At 47.3% G+C, this 22,607-nt stretch overlaps 1 protein-coding gene across 2 annotated transcripts; it reads left to right on the top strand.

Moving 5' to 3' along the window:
- The first annotated feature begins 108 nt into the window (after positions 1-108).
- Positions 109-21,837, top strand: C3H17orf67 (chromosome 3 C17orf67 homolog). 2 transcript variants are annotated; one of them, XM_047547582.1, is made up of 4 exons: positions 109-316; positions 1,304-1,404; positions 9,880-10,014; positions 12,012-12,328. In XM_047547582.1, the coding sequence occupies exons 1-3, from the start codon at positions 262-264 to the stop codon at positions 9,994-9,996; spliced, it is 273 nt and encodes a 90-aa protein (XP_047403538.1). In that variant the 5' UTR covers positions 109-261; the 3' UTR covers positions 9,997-10,014; positions 12,012-12,328. The 2 variants fall into 2 exon arrangements, with proteins under 2 accessions (XP_047403538.1, XP_047403539.1); XM_047547583.1 differs by lacking the exons at positions 9,880-10,014; positions 12,012-12,328 and adding an exon at positions 21,536-21,837.
- Positions 21,838-22,607: the final 770 nt, after the last annotated feature.

The raw sequence follows: 22,607 nt of genomic DNA, 5'->3' as shown, positions 1-22,607 counted from the left end.
TTCTTCTACGGGACAAGGTCTGGAAGTCACATGACAGAGGGATAATTTCCTTCCTCAGGATGAAAAATCACCGGAATTCAGAGGAAAACATTTTAGCGGTCGGTTGGTTTTACAAACTGAGAGTCAGACCCATTTAGCGTCACGTGGCAAGTCTTATTAGTGGGAGCATCAACAAGCATTGAGACCGACTGACTTGAGCCTACAAGTAGGCTGACCCGGCTCAGGAGGATTCATTCAGCCGCAGGAGAGAAGTCCGGCAGGATGAGGAACCCAGCAGTGTTCCTGCTTGCAATCACCATACTGGCTTTCTTGGCAGGTGGGCACACCATAATAACCTGGAATAACAGTGTGTTTGGGTACTTTTGAAATATTGTTTCATTTCAAGTAGTATATTAGTGTACATGGTATAGATATTTCAATTCTTTCCCTCCCTCCTCCCTCCCTCCCTCCCTCTTTTCTTTCTTTCTTTCTTTCTTTCTTTCTTTCTTTCTTTCTTTCTTTCTTTCTTTCTTTCTTTCTTTCTTTCTTTCTTTCTCTCTCTCTCTCTTTCTTTCTCTCTTTCTCTTTCTTTCTCTTCTTTCTTTCTTTCTCTTCTCTTCTCTTTCTTTCCTCTTTTTCCTATAAGATCAGGCTTCTAGAATCACTTTCATAACAAAAAGATATTTTCTAAAGTCTTCATGTATTTGAGAATTCATTCTCAGAAAATGCTGATAAATTTTTAAATTCTTTGAGAATTCACATGAGAGCATCCAAATCTGATACACTTGGATTCTGGTAATATCTTTTCCTGCTTGCATGTGATTACCCAGACAATATGATTTTTTTTTTTTTTAACACAGTATCTTTGAGGGGCATGTGTGATGACTGAGTTTAACATAGTCTTATTGTCACTGGGAATTGTTCAGTAACAACTTTCAACTTGATTTTTGTCTATTAAGGATTTAAAAAAAGAAAATTCTACCAGAAGGAACTTAAGAGAAACACAGACCAGAGAACTGGAGAAAATGTCTTTAAAAAATGTCTTAAAATATATTTATTCAGTTAATACTCATTTTTAAAGGAATGGACCATTGAAATAGGTAGTTTCAAATCGTCCAGCTTTTTCTCTGACTTAAATCGTTAATGAGAAACAATTTAAAATTCTTTTCTGGGCCTTCTGGAACACCATGTCCTTTGGGACAGGTTCCTCAGAGAGAAGTTTTGTATTTTAACCAAAGTTAAACTTGCAAACACTTTGCCTGGGACTGTGGACCTGGAGCATGAACTCCTGAGAGTCCCTCAGGCACCTTCTTGACATTTTCAGAGGCCTCCCCGATTCTGACTGAAAAACAGGCCAAGCAGCTCCTGAGATCCCGGCGACAGGACAGGCCAAGCAAACCTGGATTCCCTGATGAGCCCATGCGGGTGAGTGTTGGCCCTGGTTAATTTTGAAGAAAATGCTATCTGCTGGATGCTCATTCCCTCGGAAACTAAACGGGGTGCTGGTCCTGGTGTGGCCTGCAGGGTGGAATTTCTGTTACCGTCCCAAGTATAGTACAGGTGCATTCTCAATCTTTTACGAGGTGCCCGCTCCACTTGCCTATTGTGAACAGGGCATTTGAAATAGAGATGGAGGGGCTGACCGCGGAGCCCCGGGAAGCTGAGTGGGCTGTGGAGTGTTACCCCGACGTGTTGCTAGGAACTCTTCCTTTTCACTGACTCCAACGGCACCTTCTTCTTCATGGGCCCCAGGCAGACTGGACCAGCATCCTTGGCCCATGATGGTCTGTCCAGGCAGGCAGAATCCGAGTCACAGCTGTCCGTGGGATTCTGCCCTGACCTGTCCCTCTGATTTTGGTCTTCGGCCTCAGCTCTTCTCTGTGGCTTCACAGTGTCCACCTGCCTAGGCTTTCTGGTCCACGCTTTCTTGCTTTCTTTTGTGAATTTAGTGACTACTGTTAGGCTCTGTCTTGCTCTTCCCAGTCCAGTTCTGGCCTGGCTGGGTGCCTCCCCTGGATGAAGCAGTCCAGACAATCTTGGTATTTCTGTCCCAGAAGGTAAGTCGCAGTGACTCAGCCAGGTCAGGATGCCTGGGAAGTGTCTCTGTGGACCAGGCTGGTCTCCTATCTTCCTCTTCTGCATGCAGACAAGATCAAGTATGATCAAGAGTAAGAGGGGGCTGGGGTTGTGGCTCAGTGGTGAAGCGCTTGCCAACCATGTGTGAGGCACTGGGTTCCATCTACAGCACCACATATGAATAATAAAATTAAGGTATGGTGTCCATCTACAACTAAAAAAAAAAAAAAGAGTAAGTGGGGTAAGGGTGCTGTAGGAGCCTACATGACAAGAATCAGTGGAACCAGCAGTTAAGAGTGTTGAGCTCAGCAGTCCTGACCTAGGATCCCAGCCCTGCTTTGCAAAAGTATGTAACCCTCCTCTGTAGAATGGACCTAATGACACTGTCTTGTAGGTTTATAAGGATTTTAGGAGAGAATAGACACAGTAGGTGCCCCATAAATAGTAGCGCCTACAAGGTAGTCTAAGACATTTACTGTTAGCACAGAAAGTCCGGGCTGGACGCAAACCTCATGGGTCATCTCAGCTGTTTACTCAGGAACAAGGTTTTACACTGGATCAGGGGATGCAGGGATGAAATGGTGCCTGTGGACCCACTTTCCTGGTGGAAAGTGAGCCAGCAGATAAAGAAAGGAACTGGGTTTATACAGGTTATTTTGAGGGGTGGTCTAGTGAGCATATCAGTTTCCTTGGGTACCTGGGAATCTGAACTTTTTTGGGTGTGGGGGTCCGTGGGCAGGGTCTGGAGAGGATTTGCTTTGAAGGAGATGCCACCTCCTAGAGGGGTTACTCCAGGGGTGATAAAACACCTCCCTGACTACAGGGGGCATCTTGGGAGATGAAGGCTGTCAGTCCAGGGCCTTCATTTCGCTCCCCTTTCCCAGGCCGTAGTATCCTGGGGATTTTTCATTTTCCACATCTATCACTCAGGGTATTAGTTTCCTAAAGCTGCTGTAACAAAGGACCGCAGACGCGGCTGTGGTGCGCAGTGCTCGTTGGTCTTCACCTAAGACTTAGGTAGTAGCCTAGCGTTATGTCACCATGCTATGTCCTTTCCCTCCCTCATCTCCTCAGGTAGGCATTGGATCATCTAGAGTTTTGTTTCCTCATCACCAGAAGGGTAGGGCTAGGGCAGTGGGAGGCCCTGGATTTGATCCCCAGCACCACAAAAAAGGGCAGAAAAAAAACAAAACAAGCAAGAAGAAGGGTGAATTCAGTACAATAACACATTTTGGGAGATGGGGATGTGGCCTGGCATACCTGAGCCTCTGGGTTCCATCCCCAGCACTGTAAAAAAAAAATATTTTTTTTTTTGAGAGAGGGAAAAAGATCACTTTCACCTAACTTTCATTACTGTGTATTGTAATTGTTCTATTTTATTGTTATCTATTACTAATTACTAACTAATTACTTGCTAGTTATTACTAACTAATTTTCTACTGGGTCCAGATTAAATTTTATTTTATTAAATTAATTTTATCACAGGAACTGCAGAATGAAATTGACCAAATTATGCTATATACATATGTGAATGCATCCAGTGAATTCTACCTTTATGTATATCTATAAAGCACCAATTAAAAGACAATAAATAAATAGAAGAAAGTTCAACAGAGTAGAGGAAGGGAATGGAGTGGGGGGAGGGGAGGGGAAGAGGAAGTACTGGGGACCAAAATGGAACAAATAATATTCCATGCATATATGATTATATCAAAATGAACTCCACTCTTATGTATAACTGTAATGCATTAACAAAAATATTTTTAAAAATTTATCATGGGTATGAATGTATAGGAAAAAACAATATATATAGGGCTCAGCACTAGTCACAGTTTTCAGGTATCCACTCTGGGTTTTGGACTGTATCTCCCATGGAGAAGGAGGGAGTGTTGTACTAAGCCTCAAAACAATGCTATTCACTATTTATATGGGAGCATTCACATGCATGTATATTTCTAGAAAAAGGTCCAGAGAGATGATCAGGTGACTGGTAACCTTATCACCTCACTGAGAAGGACTGCTGGTGGTGGTCTAGTGAACTTCACATCTGGTGTGGGAATTTTAAACAACAGTGTGCTTGGGTATTATTTGTATAATTTAAAAAATTGAAATACTCACATTTATTGTAGAAAAATGGAATTTGAAAAGAGCCAAAAGAAGAAAGGAAAATCAGTTATAGTTCTACTTTCTTTCCCTAAAGGGCATTGGCACTTGAGAACATATTTCTACGTGTGTGTGTGTGTGTGTGTGTGTGTGTCTGTATTTCTTTGTATATTTTTTAAGAAGAGCATCTATAGTTTTGTTTCCTGATTTTTCTCTTAATACTCTAATACACACATTTCTTCATATTTTTATAGAATATGTATAACCATAATTTTGCTGATTTATTCCCATTTATTACTCCCTCATTGTCAATATTTTTCTACCATAAACAACACTTCATTTTTTTTTTTTTAACATAAAATGCTTTGCTATGAATAAATTTCTAGGGGATAGGTTGTTAAGTCCAAGGATACGGATGCTTCAAAAAGGTTTTAGTATCTATTATCAAATGACTTTGCAAAAGAGTTCTGACACTTTATATTCCTGTCCTCCAGTAGAATGTTCTAGCAGGGATTTTAGGGTGAAGCTATGATGGGCACAAGATCATGGTGCTGAATTGGAGACCAGTGGCTCTAGCTGGGGCAGGAGTAGAGGGTGCAGAGAGGGAGGGCAGGAAGAAAAAAGACTTGCAGGGTTCCTCCGTGTGGACAGCACAGTGCATTCACTGACCCAGGGCAGCTGGGAAGAGATGCAGCTCTTTGGTGTGTTTCTGAGTCCTCTCTCATGGCACCTGCTCGCCTCCGCTGGTTAACCCTTGTCAGCCAGAGGGGCTCACTTTAAATGAGGGGGATTCCTTCTGCCTGTCTTCCCCCCAGTGAGTCAGAACACCACTCTGGCAAAGCACTTGCAGCACAAGATTGCTCTTTTTGACTATTTTATGTCTCCCCCTAATACACTGCTCTAAATTGCTCCAAGAGACGGACCATTTGTTTCACTTCTGGGTGGGTCCCCAGCACCAAACTCTCAGTACTAAATGCTTAGTACTTATTTACTTATTTATTTATTTTTCACTTTCTCTGCTTCTCTCCAGGGGGAGTGTTTGTGGGACACGATTCTCCCCCTAGAACCTGGAGGTTATTTCAAAGAAGTCTTTTCTATTGCCTCACTTAAACTCATTAAACCTCTCCTACTCTTCCCAGATTTTAGGGAAGAGAGTATCTGCCCGTCATTGGGGTGAACCATGAAGATTCTTTAAAGAGATGTCTTTTGTGATGGCGTTCATAAGAACTTGCATACTCTGGGGTTACGGCTTCCTAGGAAGCTTGCCATTTCAGCCTCTGTTCCTTTAAGGAATGTACTTGTTGGGCAAATATAAATCATATGAGCTTTGATAGAAGTAGTCTTTGTAAAATATGCCTTCGTGTTCAGCCCCTTGACAAATGTTTGGAGTAACCCGTTACCCTTTTGTTCCCCATGATCTCAAAGATGGGTCGCAGTGACAGGGATGTAAAATGCACTGCCCTGACCTGCCTGCAGGGAGGGTGGGCGGAGTCTTGGGGGGGTGGGTCCCATGCAGTTCAGTTCCAAGCCACCCTGCAGCTCTGTGCTTACCTTGCTTTTACTAATGAGCAAAATAGTTTTTCCAAATGTTGATGGACTTTTCTAATTCTGCCCAAATGTCACAGGAAGGATTTTGCCTTTTGGAAAAAATTTCTGCCTTGATAGATTATCCACTTTATGATTCTCGGCTTAGATCCAGTTTCGGCGAGTGTTTAATTTCATTATCGTAGTTCTCCAGCGCCATAACAAGGGTCTACTTCTAATTTCCATTCTAATTTACTGGGGAATTATTTACTTAAATTATTACAATTGGCATTTGACATGAAACACAAATATTGGTTTTTGTTTCATTTAATACCGCCCCCCCCCCCCAGAAAGGAATCTGAAGAAATTAAAATCCATTTTCCATCTACCCTTTCTTTCTCAGTCCAGGAACATTTGAGATTATCATTAATGCTGGGTCATTTCTAACCCAGCCAATGCAATTGTTGAATTTGTGGTTTTTAGCAGATTTGCAGTTTGGCTTTTCGTTTTTGACTAATGACTGCTTTTAGGCCTTTCTGGCATATTCTTTTTCCTAACATTTTAAATAAATAGTGAAATGTCATGGAAACCAATGCTGGTTTCTTTCTTTTTCTCTGCGTGTGTCTGTTTTGGTTGTTTTTCTTCAATGATGATTTTGGCTGCTGTTTAGTAGTGTGAGAGAGATATTCCTTTTGGATGCTGTTTATGTACCTATGGTGGGGGCCAGTACAATAAGCAGATTCGTACAGGTGTTGAGGAAATTGCGATTTAGTAAGACTACAGAGAAAAAACCACTTCTTTTATTAATTTGCTCACTTCTATATTTCTCTAATGAGTTGTACTGAGGTCCTACTTGGTGTCAGTCACTAAGACGTGCACTAGGTGTACCCCAATTACTGCCGTCAAAAAAATTTCTGGGCCAGAAGAGGTGGCACGCACCTATAGTCCCAGCTACTCAGGTGGCTGAGGTGTGATGATCACTTGAGATCAGGACTTCAAGACCAGTCTAGGTAATATAGCAAGACCCCTATCTCTTAAAATATGAAACAAATCAAAACAAAACAGAACAAAACACTGGATATTTGGCTGAGGAGAACGGGATTAAATGAAGAAGGATGCACATGAGCATCTAATTGCAAAAGGGTCTGTGTATTACTGGTGATCTTGTTAGTATCCCTGGTGATCTCATCAGTAAGATCATTAAGATTGGGAAACCATCAAGCTTATGTTAGCGGATGCAAGTTTTCAAAATTCTCATTTCCTCAAGAGAGCTCAAATTATATTATATCTCAGCAAATACTGTCAATCATTTTCCTTGAGTAACAGACTGCTGGCTCATTTTCAAGGTGTCACCAACAGAGCTAGTTCCATGGGTCACTTTCTTCTGGGGAACTCGTGCTTTCAGGATGTGGTGTCGAAGAATCCAATGGCCATTAGCACTGTAGGTACCATTGCTGAGATTCCTGTGGCATTTCACACAACGCTACTTTGGCACATCAGTTCAGATCTGATACAGCAAGAAGGCAAATTAGGTCTGAGTATTATTCTAAAAATAGTTTAGGCCTCATGAATCCTCAGGGGAGTATAGATCACACTGTGAGGAAGGCTGCTCTGTCTTTAATTCAATAAGCCATGACTGAAATTTGCCTGTAAACCATTTCCTGAAAAAGATGCTCTCCTCAAAGTGGACTCAGATCTTCCTTATCTGATGGTAACTAAAACGAATGGCTAACGTGTATTGGATTCCAACTATGCACCAGGAATGTGTCAAAGCCCTGTAACATCAGATCCCCAATCAGGAAACCGGGGAACTTAGGAAAATTAAATAAAGAGATATTTACAGAGATGTGGATAGCATTCAGGGAAACCAACAAGAATGATAAAGGATCTGGGGCTAAGAACCCCTAGGTAAGGACTGGGGATGGTTCCTGGAGCTAGAGAAGGCAGTTTCCAGGAGTGGTGACCTTGAGGAGAGTGACGCAGCTGACCGCTGTGGCTCCTCTGGAGGGACCAGAGCATTAAATACCTCGGCCTCTGTCCTCCAGCTTCCTGCTGGTGCCTCCCACTGATCAAATCCAATTGGAAGCCACAAGACAAGGCCATCTCTGGTGATAATTCATCTAGGTCACAGGGCCAGCTGAACAGGGAGAGAGAATGGATCTGGAGGGGTGAATGCAGGCTATTTACTTGGCACTGAACTTTATTTGTGTCCTCTCATTTAATCTGATTTAATCATTTAATCCCAATAGAGCAATGCATTACTCTACCCCCATTCTGCAGATGGGCAAATTGAGGCTGGAGAGGTAAAACAATATTGGCAGGGTTTGTTTCTGAAGGAGACCCAGACCCCGAAGTGTCTATACCACATCGCCAGGCAAACGGGCAGGCAAGGAGAAGAGAACAGGGCTTCCTGCAGTGTGCTGGGTCCACGGAGTAGCTGAACAACTAGAGTTGAGTGCCGGGCAGTCTTTCCTCTCAAGACCCATGTTGCCTTTCATCTCTTCCAAGTCTTTGTCAGGTGGGAACTCAGCCCCAAATTCACAGACGTCCTGCAATCAGCTGGGGAATCACTGTGGGGTCCCACGAGGAGCTCTCTCACCATCTGCCCTCCACCCCAGCTGACCCAGAGACTCCCTGCCAAGACCCCCAGTGTATTTTGATGAGATAAATACAAACAACACGATAACCAAACCAAATTCAAACTGCGTGGGAGAAAGAAAAAAACTCAGGAAAGTTGGAGACTTCCTAATTCATTCCGCTGCCCATTCTTTTTTCTTTTCTTATGACTATATTTAATAGAGAATGCAGAGTTCCTTGAGAACATTCTAGAAACACACAAACTCAAAGTTCTAAATTTGACCCTTTCTTAAAGCTTTTTCAGAACCATAGGAGGGTTTCCATGATTTAAGATTTTTTTCTGCTGTAGAAACTTACCAAAATAATTTAATCGTGTCGTAAATACCATATTACCCAGGTGTCTGCTTTCTCCCAAGGTGAATGTCACTTTCCTGATTAGTGGCTTGCTGTTTTGGGTACCTAAATAATGTTTATGTGGCTCTGTTTCATTTATACTTTGCAATGGCTTGATTCCCACAATTTAAGCACCCAGAATGCTGCAGGTGTCACCCGGTTCCCTAGCTGGCTGGCTTCTGATTGGGTTCTGTAGAAGCCTGAGGGCAAGAGATGAGAGAGGTTGGGGTATTTGTTCCCTGCTGTGCCCTGCTGGGCAGACACTGAATCCCTCTAAGACCAGAGCCACCCACCTCCTGGGTCATGGCTCCAGCTCTCCTGGGATCCTCTAGCCCTTCTGCATCCTGGGCCCTGCAGGTCTAGGTGTGGTCCTGGCTCTCTCTATTGCTGGTCCTTGGGTGCTGGAATGGTCTACAGTGGCACCGGTAACCCAGCTTACATGGCTGCGAGTGGTCCCTTCTTTGCAGTTTCTTCATGTGAACCATCTGAGGGAGAAATTGTGATTCCAGAGAGACTCAGAGGTTAACAAAGACTAAATGACAGCTATGGACAGGGAAGGAGGGGGCTTCCCTGATGTGAGGAAAGAGGGGAGGTGGCAGATCTACAAGGAGCTGCCCCTACCTGCTGGCTTACAAGTACTGTCATCTCTAGGTATCCCTGAGGGCTTGGTTCCAGAATCTCATGTACATACCAAAATTTGAGGATGCTCAAGTCCCTTATGTCAAATAGCTTATGCTTTTCATATAAGCTATTGTGCGTCTTTTGGTATATTCTATATTATCCTTAGGTTACTCACAATCCCTAATACAATGTAAATGCTGTTGTATAAATTTGTGTTGTTTAGGGAATAATGACAAGAAAAAAGTTTGTGTATGCCTAGTAGAGTTGTAACCAACCAGGAGTGAAGTTTCTGGACTGCAGGCCACCAAGCATCTTCCAGAATGGTGGCTCCCGGTTGCACTCCACCTACCAGCTTGGGTCCCCTGCGGACGCACCTCTTAGCAATGGGGACCTTCTTTATTGCATCCCCTTTGTTGGTGGGCCTGACTGGTCTTCCCTACTGAGAGACGTGGGTCTGGCAGGTGGATTTTCCTCCCTGTCTGTCCTCCTACCCTCCCCTGGCCCAGCTGTGCCCTCGGGAAGCACGGCCATCGGGTGCACACAGGCAGTTCAGCGGTCATGGATGCTGTGGGTGTCGCCTCCCTTCACTGCTGTGTGTCCCCCCAGGAGCACATGCACCACCTGCTGGCCCTGGAGCACCGAGCCGAGGAGCAGTTTCTGGAGCACTGGCTGAACCCTCACTGCAAGCCCCACTGCGACAGGAACAGGGTCCACCCCGTGTAAGGGGCGCAGGCCAGCCTGGTATGTCCCTGGCTTCTGTAGGAGAGGGGTGGCTGTGGACAGCATGGAACAGCCTGGGAGCTGCTTCTGGGTTGTAGGGAAGCAGAACTAGGCCGGAGAGATAGGCGGGAGCCAGGCGAGAGGAGCCCTGGGGAACGTAGGGGAGGCTGCTCAGCCACCAAGAGATCCCAAAGTGGGAGGGATGAGATCCTGAAATCCACGTCTGGACTGTTGTGACTCGGGTGTCTCCAGGTGGGGTCTCCAGGTGGGGTCAGCATCTGTGGGCTTGACCTGTGGCCTCCACCACGTCCATTCCTGCCATCGCCAGGACCAGTACTTCTTCCGTGGTCACTCTCCCAGCCCCCGCTGCCTACCCACAGCAGGCCGCCCTCCACCTCCCTTCTCCCCTGGCCGGCTCTCCCAGGCCACCTGCGGCGTTCCCAGCACGCCCCGTGCACCCCGCCTCTGTTCCCCTGGTCCTGGATGAGGCAGGTTGCTTCTCCTGGACTGTCCTTCTGTCCCCAGATCCTCCCCCGCTTTTCCAAATCCTGTTAGATGAGATCACAAAATCCCATCAGAGGTGAAGCCCAGAGAATTCTGTTCTTTCTGCCATTTTCATGGACCGAGCAGGACAGGATGTAACTGGGTAGGTTGTGGTTAAGAGCAATCTTGTTTCTTTGTTGTTTACTTTGTGGGACTGTGAATCAGGACAGGGACAGTTCCCTCAGAGGACCACTCTGTAACTTCTAGTATGCTCTCACAAAGGTCCTCTCATTTGCCCCTCTTAGCCCCACCCCAGCCCAGGTGTCAGTGTAGGGATGGAGGAGCTAACTGAGCAGATGAGGGTCCCAGGCCAGGCAGGGACTGGCAGGCCCATGTCTTCTGACAACTCCAAGTCCTGCGAGCCATACGTGGACCTTAATGCTTGGTCCTGCCTGGAAAGTATCCTTGAGGGGAGCGGATCCTCTGCTCAGAGTGGGATAGAGGCTGCGTGTTTGGAGGTTGGGGTTGCGCGGACATCCCTCTTCCAGTCCTCCCACCCTTGGGAGCTGTTCTGGGGTGGGCATCCTTGTGTCCCTGGGATGTCTCCTGACACCCAGGTGCTGCTTCTCCTGCACCAAGGACCTTTGTCTTCCATCGTAGGAAGCTCTCTTTTGGCTTTTTCCAGAAAACAGATCAGAAGAGTGGAAAAGTTAGAGGCTCAGACTCTGGCCCTGGCCAGAGTGGGATTCCCCTTCCTGTGTCCCAGCTCTGTGGCCTTGGGCAAGTTGCCTCGCTTCTCTGAGTCTCCGTTTCTGCTTCTGTAAATTGGGATAAGGATGCCTATGGAGCCCAGTGCTCAGTGAGGGTCTCTTTAAATGGAAGCACTTATTTCCGTTGTGTGAGGCAGGTGAAGGGAGAGATTTCTGAACTGTGTGAACCCATGGAAGCCCCTCCCAGGGCCAGTGAGGCCTCTCTCAGCAGGACAGAGCCTGCTGGGAGCCAGGGTCCTGGCTCCTGCACACATAGGTACCACATACAGGAAGATGAGGAGGCCGTGGCTGGAGGCAGAGGGCAGCTTACAATCTGGGGTCAAACAGTTTTCAGATCTTGAGTCCCCTTGTCACTGACTGAATGGAAAAAAATGCCTGCGTCTCTCTGTTTCCCCATCTACAAAGTGAGGACAGGTGGTGATTCTGAGAATAAAAAGTCAATGAACCCCGGTGATGCACACCTGTAATCCCAGCGATTGGGGAGGCAGAGGCAGGAGGATCGCAAGTTCAAGGCTGGCCTGGGCAGCCTAGAGATAATTGTCTCAAAGTAAAAAATTAAAAGGGCTGGGGATGTGGCTCAGTGGTGGAGCACTCCTGAGTTCAATCCCAAGTACTGCCAGAAAGAAAAAGAAAAAGAAAAGTCAGTGCAAGTCAAACCTGAGCTGCCCGGGGCCCATGATGAGGTGCTCCGGAAGTGACAGCTGCCTAGCCTTCTCCTCCCCTCCTCCACCACCATCATCCTAACATCATTTTCTTCTTCTCCAGCCAGCGTTTTGATAAGCAGTGACCTAGATAAGACTGCAACTGGGCAAAGCTCCTCTTCCATTTGATTTTGAACGACAGAGATGGTTGTCTTCGCGCCTCATGGACTCGGGGCCCTCATGGCTAAGCCAAGGGTTGCTTTGGGGGTGAACGCCGAGTGCCTATCCCGCTTCACCGTACTAACCTGCAGAGACCATCAGAACTGACAGCGCGAGGTGCAGAGCCTCTGCAGGCCTTCCTGTCTGTTCTTAAGTGTGGGCAGAGCCAGGGTCGTCCCTGGAGCGACCGGTGGGTCCTGTGGAGGGGGAGCCGGGGCAGAGAAGTGGACCACACCACAGGGGGCCACTGAGGTTTTGGTCGCCTTTCCTCCCTCTCTTTTCTGTGCTAATAAACCTCGGTGTTAAATCTGCTCTCTGGGATGCCACTTTTCTTTCTCTATAAGAAGAGGAGTGGAGATTTCCCCCCTTGTGTATCTATTTTTATTTTTATTTTAAAAAATTAAAAAAAAATTTTGCCTTGTTTATTTTCATACATACAGAATTGGAAAACTTCCTGGTATTTGAATACATGAAGGGATGGATGAATATATGAACACCTAACAATTTTGCAAAATTTTTTTTTTTTAATAAAAGAGAAAATGTGTTCAAGGTCAACTCTGAAAAATAGGACCATATCTCAATACCAGGTACACACCCTAGTCTTTTAGCAAAGGAGGCATTTCCTTTAGAAAGTTGGGGTGCTGCTCCTGGGTCCCATCACCTCACCCCCTCAGGACCAGGGAAGGGACAATCAAAGACCAATGAAAGGTGGGCTGAATGGTTCCAGGGAACGTAGAATCTGGCAGTCTCAGAAAAAGGTAAGGAGGGATGCCTGCCCACAGAGGAGGGCCTGTCCACAGGGAGGTTGGGTGGGTTCGTTGAGGGAGAAAGTTGCTGACCCTCTAATAATAACGTGAAAGGAATATGAAAGTTGTCAGAATAAAGATGGAGTTGCTTGTGTCAACCCTAGCCAAAAAAAAAAAAAAATGTAAATGAAGCTGGGAGGTTATGAAGGAAGGGTTGCCTGCTAGTAATTATCACAAAAGACCACCAGACCATGAGCTTGCATAGAGGCCACCAAAGCTTATATAAAAAGTACTTCTGCAAGGCTGGGGTTGTAGCTCAGTGGTAGAGCACTTGCCTAGCACATGTGAGGCACTAGGTTTGATCTCAGCACCACATATAAATGAATGAATGAATAAATAAATTTATAAATGTCTATTGACAATTAAAAAAAAAAAAAGAACATTCACCCAGAAACTGTTCAACCTTGGACGGATACCACTCTTGTTATTAATCATTGTGACCGAGGGTTGCTGTTCCAAAATATCTGTTGTAACCCTCCTCATTTTTTGTCTTTAAACACTCTCCCTTGCCTGGACTTCTCCCAACAGGGCTGAGTTTACTTGGGCATGGGCATGTGTATTCCCCTTGTCATGCATTTCCCAAATAAATAACACTGTTCTTTGGAGAACCTCTCTCTGATATTTAGGTTGACGAGAATCATATCAACAGTTATTTTACGCTTACTAGGAAACAAAATCTATTTTTAAAAACACATCACCTCATTTGACATCATACTTTTTCTATGCACCAGATAGGGTTATTATCCCCAATTTACAGATGAGGAAACCGAGGTTTAGGTAGCATATTAGTTTTTCTATCTCAATCGGACCAAATTACTTAGAGGCTTAAAACAATACAAATTCATTATTTTGCATTCTGTATGTCAGAAGTTCAACGTGTGTATCACTGGGTTAAGATCAGGGTGTCTGTGGGCTATGATCCTTTCTGGAGGTTCTGGGGGTGAATGTTTCCTGGCCTTCCCAGCTTCCAGAGGCTGTGTTTCTTAGCTCCAGGCCCGCGGTGGTGAGGTGAGTCACTCTGACTTCCTCTTCTGCCTTCCTCTTCCACTTTCAAGGACCACTGTGATCACATTTGGCCCTTTGGGTAGCCCGGGATAATCTCTCCATCTTCGGGTGGGCGACTAACTCCTCAGTTCCACCTGCACCTCTCATTTCCCATTGCCCCATAAGGTGACATATTCACAGGTTCCAGCTTTAGGACATGGATGTCTTTGGGGAGGTCATTATCGTTAAGTAGCTTGTTACAGTTCATTCAGCTGGAGGGTGCTGGAGCTCGAATGTGAACCTAAGAAGCCTTTCCCTCCTCTGAGCCGCCCCTGTCTCCAGCTCTCTGTGCCTCTGCCCTGAGTCTGGGATCTTTCTGCACTGATTAAGTGCTTTTCTCGAGCCAAGCTCCTGAGGACTGAGGATGTGTCTTCGCTGGGCTCCCTGCACCCCTCACCTAGCAGGAACATCAGCTGGGTGCCAGACATGCTCCATGGGCTCTGACATGTGACACGGGGACTTGCTAGGGTACAGGAAGCAGCAACAGACAGAAGGCTCAGGACACCTCCTTGCCTGTGTCTCATAGTGTTTTACAAAACCAAGGGTCGAATATTGTGCATGTGGGTCAGAATGCAAGGATTGAGACAGATTCCAAAAGAGAGGAGAGAGGGAGCCAGGGACCAGCATGCAGGCCAAGAAAGAAGCTTCCTTGAGGTTCTAGGGAGCCTGGGTGTGGCTCGTGCATCAGGGTGTAAGTTCCCCAGAGGAATAGAGGGGAACCCTGACCAGCCACATGGATGGAACCTGGTTCTCAGCTGCCTTCCCCTGGGGACACAAGATGTGCCTTCCCGGAGCACCTTGCAGTTCCCTGACCATGTGCTTGTTGCAACCCCACCTTCCTCTAACTCACAGCAGCTTCTCAGAAGGCAGGAGACAGAGCAATGGTGTTAAGGACCATCCTGCATACCTGTCCTGGTTCCACCACAGACTCACTGTGTGTCCTTGGGCAAGCTGAGTAACCTCTCTGGGCCTCAGTTCCCTTTTTTTATAAAACGGAATAATAGATGTTATAAAAATTACTTTATTTAGGAAGGACTCCATGAAACTAGTTATTACTATTTAAAAAATCTTGGGCATTTTTTAATGAATCAAGAAAAAGCCTGTCTCTCTCCATTGATTGATTGGTACCAGGGATTGAACCCAGGGGCACTTAACCACCGAGACACATCCCCAACCATTTTTTATTTTATATTTTGAGACAGGTTCTCGCTAAGTTGCTGAACCTGGTTTTAAACTTGAACTCCTCCTGTCTCAGCCTCTAGGATTACAGGTGTGCACTGCTGGGCCCAGCTCTCCTTTTATTTTTTAGAAACTTTTCATTTAGGAGAGAGGAGAAGTGCGTTTGCCTCCCTACTTAAAAGAAGTTTTTGCCTTTTCATTATTGAATCTTCCTGTCTATGAACATGGCCTATCCACTTATGTAGGCCATTTCTAATGTCCAGAGCTAGCATTTTATAATTTTCTTTATAAAGATGATACATATCTTTTATTAACATTAGTCCTACATGCCTTACAGGATTTTAAAAATTATAGGTGGACTTGAAAAATTATGTTTCTCGTTGGTTATCCTGGTCTGTTTAGGAACACCATTATTTATTTATTTATTTTTTTGTATTTCAATTGTATCCAGAGGTGTCCCTCTTGGGAAGTTTCTGTGGTGCAACAGAAACAGTTTCTCCAAGGCGTCTCCAGTGGGAGGCGGGCCTCAGGTCTTCAGCCACATGAAGGAGAAGGATCTGGGCCCCTGGAGCCCTGACTGATTGACATGTGCTTTCGGAAACCGGCAGAGACCATTGGCTCTGATGGCCTGGGTTTGGGATCAGAAAGGATGGATGTGAGGACTTGGGGGGAATTGCATTTCCTACTTCGTTTAACCAGCACTGAGTCCCATGCACGGAAGCGTGTTTGCTCTTTGCAGGGATTGGAAGATGACTAAGCCCCCAGTTCACATGAACTCATTGTGGAGTAAGTGTGTGAACGGGTGCCTGCATTGCAGGTCAGGGTTGGCAGCTGGTTTCTGCAAAGGCCCTGGTAGTATGTATCAGTCTGTCTGGGGTCCTGGTGATAGGGCGCAGTCAATTGGTCTGGGGGTCCTGGCGGCAGGGAGCAGTCAGTCGATGTGAGGGTCCCAGAGGCAGGGAGTGATAGGTCGGGCTGAGGGATCCTGGAGATGGGGCTCAGTCAGTCCAGCCAGGGGTCCTACGGGGCCTGGCTGTTGTCTCAAAATGGCGGCAGCCACGTGTAGTCAAACCTGCAGGTACTGTGACAGTGAACTTCCAGGCAGCAGCTGGCAGCTGGTGCTCCACTGGCGGTTGGCGATCAGTTTGTTGACTGTTGTCGGACGATCAGGAGGTGAATCTCGTGCGTTGGGTGATGGATAGGTGTAAGGCAGGCGATGGACAGGTGAGAGGCAGGCAAGTGGCGGATGATAGGCGCCTGACAGTGAGCAATCGTCTGGGTTCTCGGGAGGGGAGACGAATGCAGAGTTCCCCATACCGGCCACCACTTGACACCGTCCTTGACACCGTCCAGCGGAGTCAATTTGGCGCGGGAGACAAACGGGCAGCAAGATTCTTGAATTTGAAGCAGTTTATTGATGATTCAGGAACCCGGAACCCCTGGTAGTAAGTATCTTTGTCTCGCAGGCCCCAGGGCTCTGTGGTTGACACTCTGCTGCTGTCTCTGTAAAGCAGTCACAGACGGCAAGCAGACATATGTCTGTGACTGGGTTTGGCCGGTGGGCTGTAGTTTAAGGACTGAGTTTTGGGGAAAGGTTCAGATTCTAATTACAACCTAACCTTGTACTGAGCCACGTGACTAGGTGAGTCACTTAACCTCTGAGTCTGTTGACCTTCCCATCTTTATTGTGATAATAATATTGGCCTCCAGACTGTGAGGGTTATTACATAACTGCTGGCACTTTACTGAGCACTTAAAATGTGCCCGGCATCTCACCAAAGGACTTCACTGTGTTAATTCATTTAAGCTGCACAATAACCTTGAATGGTAGATATCATTATTAGCCCATTTCACAGATGGGACCCCTTGAGGTGTAGTAACATATCCAGAGTCACAAAGTCACCAAATTAGGAAGTGATTTGACTTAGCACTCCTGGTATTAACCCGGAGCTGTGTTGCTTCCCTAGGGTTCAGAGAAAATGCCCATCTCAGAGGCTGGCATTCAGGAGTTGGTCAGGGGGCATTCCTCTGCTGGGGCAGCAGCCTGGGCCTGGATGACCTCTGGGCATCGAACCTTCAGGCCCAGCTCTGGAGGAGGCACACAGGAGGCACTCGATGAATATCTACGTTGTTGAACTGTGGATTCTCTCCTGATTCCGCGCACCAGCCTCCAAGTGCAGCGTGGTGCCTGATGTCACAGAGGAAGTTCTGAACTCCTTTTCTGAAGAGAGGCTTGGGGGCTGGGGAGATAGCTCAGTTGGTAGAGTGCTTGACCTGCAAGCACAAGGCCCTGGGTTCAAATCCCCAGCACTGCAAAGGAAAAAAAAAAAAAAAAAAAAAAAAAAAAAAAAAAAAAAGAAATGCTTAATGAAGAGAGGCTTGGAGGGGAAGTGCCATTTGACCAGGGGAGGGGGAGGTTTGGTAGCAGCCTGCCAGGCAGAAGAGAGGTGGGAAGGCCCTGGGGGCCCAGGGAGAAGCTCTGTGACCTTTAGCAAGCCACCTGGACTTGGGTCTAGCCCTCTGCTCACCCTCCTCCTGCAGCTTTCCATCAGGGACAGTGCCCCATGCCGCACGCTGGGCATTTGGGGTCTTGGTTTCTGGGTCCAGCTCATGGAGACATCTGTCCTTTCTCGCGTTAACTCCCTGAGGGCCAGGCACTGGGAACCCAGTGTGAACCAGATGGACAGTCCTCCCTGGTGGGACGTCCACTGGAAGCAGGGCCAGCGGTGGAAGGACACATTGTGTGGAGGATGTCAGGAAGCACAACGGATGGGTGGGACATTAGCACACCTCCTTGTGTGGCTCCCCGGGGACAACTTCCTAGAGGGGCATTTCCAGTGAGTGCGAAGGGGCTAGCTCAACGAGGGAGCTGGGCTGGGAGTGAAGGGTAGGCAAGGGTGAGCGCAGGCCGGGTGGTGCAGGACGCACTGGTAAGAGCTGCTGTGGGTAGAGGCAGCGGCAAGTGCAAAGGCCCTGAGGCAGCAAAGGCCCAGGGGCGGGAAGGAGCTGGTTTGTTCCAGGAGCTTCTAGAAGGCCAGCATGGCCTCACCTGAATACTAGTCACTGCTGGGGGAAAGGTGCCAGCTCTACAGGCCTCGCAGACCTTGGGAAGGAGTTTGGACCCAGGGAAACAGATGGGGGTGGAGGCGGGAAATCAACTTCAAATCAGAACACAGGTCTAACTCCATGGAGCTCACAAAGCCCAGTGATCCTCCCCCCACACCTGCGAACTCACCTGACACAATGCAAACCTCTGCTCCAGAGATTTTTCAGTTGATAAAACAGACAATTCATTTTTGTGTGTGGTTTAGTTACTCCCCACGTTCCTCTCTCTATAGTCCCTGGGAAACACCAATCTACTTTCTCTGTCTGTGGATTGGCCTGTTTTGGATATTTCATATAAATTGAAACACTATGTGTCTATCTGTTTACATCTGGCTTCTTTCCCTTAGCCTCTGTCTGTAAGGGTATTAAGTTGCAGCATGTATCAGTATTACAGTCATTTTCATGACTGTTTAATATTCCTTTGAGTGGACATACTATATTTTGTTCATCAGTTTTTTGGCTGAAGGGCTTTTTGGTTGTTTCCACATTTAGCTCTTGAGAGTAGTATGACTGTGAACACATAGGCACAAGTTTTTATTTGAGTACTTGTTTTCGGTTCCTTTGGGTATAGACCAAGACAAGAACTGTTGGATCAGATGGTAATTCTCTATTTAACTTTTTGAGGAACTGTTAAACTGTTTCCCACAGCAGCTGCCCCATGTCACATTCCCACCAGCAATACATGAAGGTTACAATCGCTTATATCCTTGCCAATGTGTTGTTAGGGTACATGCCTGCAATTCTTGTTACCTTTTTTTCCTGAGGACCAAACTAACAAACAAAAAAATCAAAACCACTAAAAAAAGAAAAAAGAAAAAAGACAAGGAAAAAAAAAAAAGAAAAAAGAAATTAAGCCATTCTAGTGGACAGGAAAGGGTATCTTCCTGTGATTTTCATTTGCATTTTCCTGCAACGAACAAGTTTGAGCATCTTTGCGTGTGCACATTGGCCCCTTCTATAACTTTTTTGGAGAACTATCCACTTAAGTCCTTTGCCCATGTGAATTTTGTTGTCTTTTTGTAGTTGAAGGGCTGATATTTTGGTGGTGACCAGAGTACAGCTTACCAAGTCACCCCACGTGTCCTGCCTCAGTTTCCTCTTCTGTACAGCAGGGACAGCCGAAGAGTCTGCGGTGAAAGGTGGTCATGAAGAGGAAATGACTTAGGGTGGGTGAGACTGGAAACTCGGCCTGGCACCCAGTAGGCCTGAGTTGTTGTTATGCACGGGCGGCAGGTAACAATGGTAACCAACCAAGACCTCACCAGGGAGGAATAACTGCTGGGAAGTAAATAAGACGGTGAGGCAACAGAGAGTGACTGGAAGGCTATTTTGGGCTGAGTGGACAGGGAAGGCTTTTCGGAGGAGGTGACACTTGAGCTGACACCGGAATGACAGGAAGGAGCCAACCGCGTGAAGATCCATGTACAGGAAGGGCATTTCGGGCTGAGGGGGCTGGCTCGGGCCAAGGCCTGCGGGCAGGAGCCAGCCCAGTCAGCTGGCACTGCTGAGGGAAGGGGCGGGGGACGGCAGGGGCTGGGCTTACCCTGTGTGAGGGTCCTGGTGACAGCGTGGGAAGGCAGCAGCTTCGGAGCCAGGAAGCCACCGGGCGTGGGTCTCTGCCCATGTGTTGGGAAACTTGAGACAAGTCCCTTATCCCCTTTGGAAAAGGCCTCTGTTTTCTCATGTTAAAATGAAGGCTGGTTAAACCTACTTCGTGGGGGTACCATGGAACTCAAATCAGATAAAATGAAGAGGGGTGCACACATTTCAGATGGTACTCATTACATCCAGGTGGGGTAAAGGATGCTCAGTTTCAGGTTCACCTGAAGGTCCAGCACAGGTGTGTTTGAAAATCGCTTTCCCCTGGTGCTCATGGAGAATATGACCTGTGTGTTGGCACTCAGGGGGGTGCTCCAGGAGGATCCCCTCTTTGAGGCCCATCCAGCTGAGCTTGCGCTGGGCACCCAGTGTCAGGCACCAGGTTCTGAAGGTCAGCGGGGTCTTCAAGGAGTTCCCTCCTTGGGTGACAACTGGAATCATGGCCCCCTCTTCTCAATTGCCTCATCTGTGAAATGGAGGTCATAGTAATTCTTACCGCATAGGGTGGTGATGAAGTTTGCACACAAGTCATTTTAAGGTGGGTCAAATGCTCCAAGAATGCCTGACAGGTAAGTCCTATGAAAATATTTGTTTATTAAAATCAAAACAAACACTAGGCGGGTGACGTGGGCAAGCCATTCAGCAGTTGAGCCTCAGTTTGTAAATCCGTCCATCAGGGCTACTCTGAGGCTCCGGTGGGGTAACTGCGTGCAGCCCCTGGGGCGAGGGCCGTCCTTGCGAATGTCAGCTGCCTTCCTCCCCCTCAGCCGTGTCATGCTGGGCACTGCCAGCTTTTCCTACGAACTCCTCATGTAAGAGATCCCTGCCTGGACGTGCGTGTGCCAGGGCGGGCGGTGGAGACACGGCGTTGGCCACACCGCGCCGGCCCGCACACACTCAGCTCTGTGGCAGGAGCGATTTTGTGGAGCGGCTGCGGCGGGAGCCAAGAGGGCTCAGAGCTGCGAGGTCTCGACCGGCCACTAGGGGTCAGTGTGTCTCCGTCGCAGCCACCCGCGGGCGGCTTACCTGATTGCCACAGGCTCCCACTGACAGTTCCCAAGTCTGCGACATCTCCTGCCTGACATTAAAAAAAAAAAAAAAAAAAAAAAAAATTAATTAATGTATTTTTCTCCGTAGCAGAGAAGGGAGCCCAGACAACCGAAATAACAAGTCAACTCTCTTTGCAGGAAAATGTAGAAGGTGGTTAAACCGTCTGGTCCTTCGCGTTCCTGGGCTGAAGGAATAAGGATCCAATTGTGGTTTCTGCTCTGGTTATCTTGGTGCCGCTGAGGGTGCCACCGGGGAAATTCTGCTGAATTCTTCCTTTTCTATTTTCTGCCTCAGCGAGGAGGAGGGCGTTAATGCCGGCTGGCAGTTACATGAAACTGAGATGGATTGGAAATGGGGTGTGTTAACAAACAAGAGCAGGAAATATAGTGTCATATTTTCTGGAGAGTGAACCGCTCCAGGGAGGCAGATCTGGAGGATTCTACAGAGGAGACACTTGGAAGGAAGAAAAAAAAAAAAAAAAAAAAAAAAAAAAAACTTGCATAATTGTCCCTCTTTCACTTCATTTTTGGGTGCCTCTTTGGTGAGGCATAAATTCCATTTTAGCCCCAATCTGCATAAAAAATGAATAGCAAATTATCCACTTTGCTTTGATTCCTGCTTCAGTGTTCACTAATTCTCTTGTCAGGAGTCAACTCTGGCGATAAAGAAGACTTCAGGAGCTGGAGGCAGATTTCACAACGGCGGAGCGACCTGTCTGCCTGGAATCCAGACCTGAGTCCCATCTGCGCATCCCGCTTTCCTGAAACCCACGCAGCCGGCAGATGGGACGCCCAGAAGCTGCCTCCTGGAAGTCACTTTGCACTTGCCAGCAGTGCGCTCACTCGTTCCCTCATCCTCGTCCTCCTCCATACACCTTCTCTGATTCCTTCTACCAGGACAAAAGACCCCCACCTGCCTGGCGGCACCCCTCCCACGCCGCCCCTTTTTCTGAACCTGTATGGCAGCCTTTCTCTGAACAATGAGCTCTTTGAGTTCGGTCCATGTCTCGTTCTTCTTTGTATCCCTAGCGCCTGGCACAGTGCCTGGTACATTATTAGTAGGTGCCCGATGTGTGTTTGTGAATGAACACAGGGTGATATCCTGAGCTCCTTTGCTGGAAGTGATAATGGCCAAAGAACACCGAACACACCCCCTAAGTGTCCTGCGCGCTTTCTCCCATTTAATCCTTACGCCACCCCTGAGATAGGAGTGAGCGGGTTGTCATCCCCATTCTCATTTTATAGACTGGGAAGATGAGATTCTGTGGGGGTCGCTGATGCACCCACAGCTGCAGAACCTGGTGAGCACAGGGCAGGGGTGCAGATCTGACCACTGATGTGTCAGGACTCTCCCTTCACCGATAGCCAACCCCATTGCACCTAGGTCCCTCTCACAGCATCTCATGCTCCATTTGTGCCATCTCCCTGCAAAGATGTAGATAAGCTCCTTGAGGCCAGGGTTGTGGCTCCAACCTCTTTGTAACTCTCAAGAGAGAAAGGATCAAAGCAGGGCCAGGGCCTGGGTTTTCTGGCAGCAAGCCCTAGGTCTGGCTTTGGGATAGCCTGAAAGGATGCTCCATAGGACCCAACTCCTCCTGGGCTCTGGAGCAGGGATGCCTGGCTCCCATTTCAGCTCTGCTACTCTCTGCCTGGGCCAGTCATTTAACCTCTTCATTTGCAAAATGGTGATAATAGCAGCCACTTCATAGAGCTGTCTTG

The sequence above is a fragment of the Sciurus carolinensis genome, chromosome 3 (assembly GCF_902686445.1).
Source record: "Sciurus carolinensis chromosome 3, mSciCar1.2, whole genome shotgun sequence".
Lineage (NCBI taxonomy): Eukaryota > Metazoa > Chordata > Mammalia > Rodentia > Sciuridae > Sciurus > Sciurus carolinensis.
The sequence above is the reverse complement of the archived record's forward strand: the minus strand, read 5'-3'. Positions and strand labels throughout refer to the sequence as shown.

What these genes read in the sequence shown, in the direction of transcription:
- C3H17orf67 (XM_047547582.1), top strand. Translation starts at nt 262, where the DNA reads ATGAGGAACCCAGCAGTGTTCCTGCTTGCAATCACCATACTGGCTTTC. An exon ending in CATACTGGCTTTCTTGGCAG is followed by an intron (nt 317 to 1,303) that starts GTGGGCACACCA and finishes TGACATTTTCAG; the next exon opens with AGGCCTCCCCGATTCTGACT. An exon ending in TCCCTGATGAGCCCATGCGG is followed by an intron (nt 1,405 to 9,879) that starts GTGAGTGTTGGC and finishes GTGTCCCCCCAG; the next exon opens with GAGCACATGCACCACCTGCT.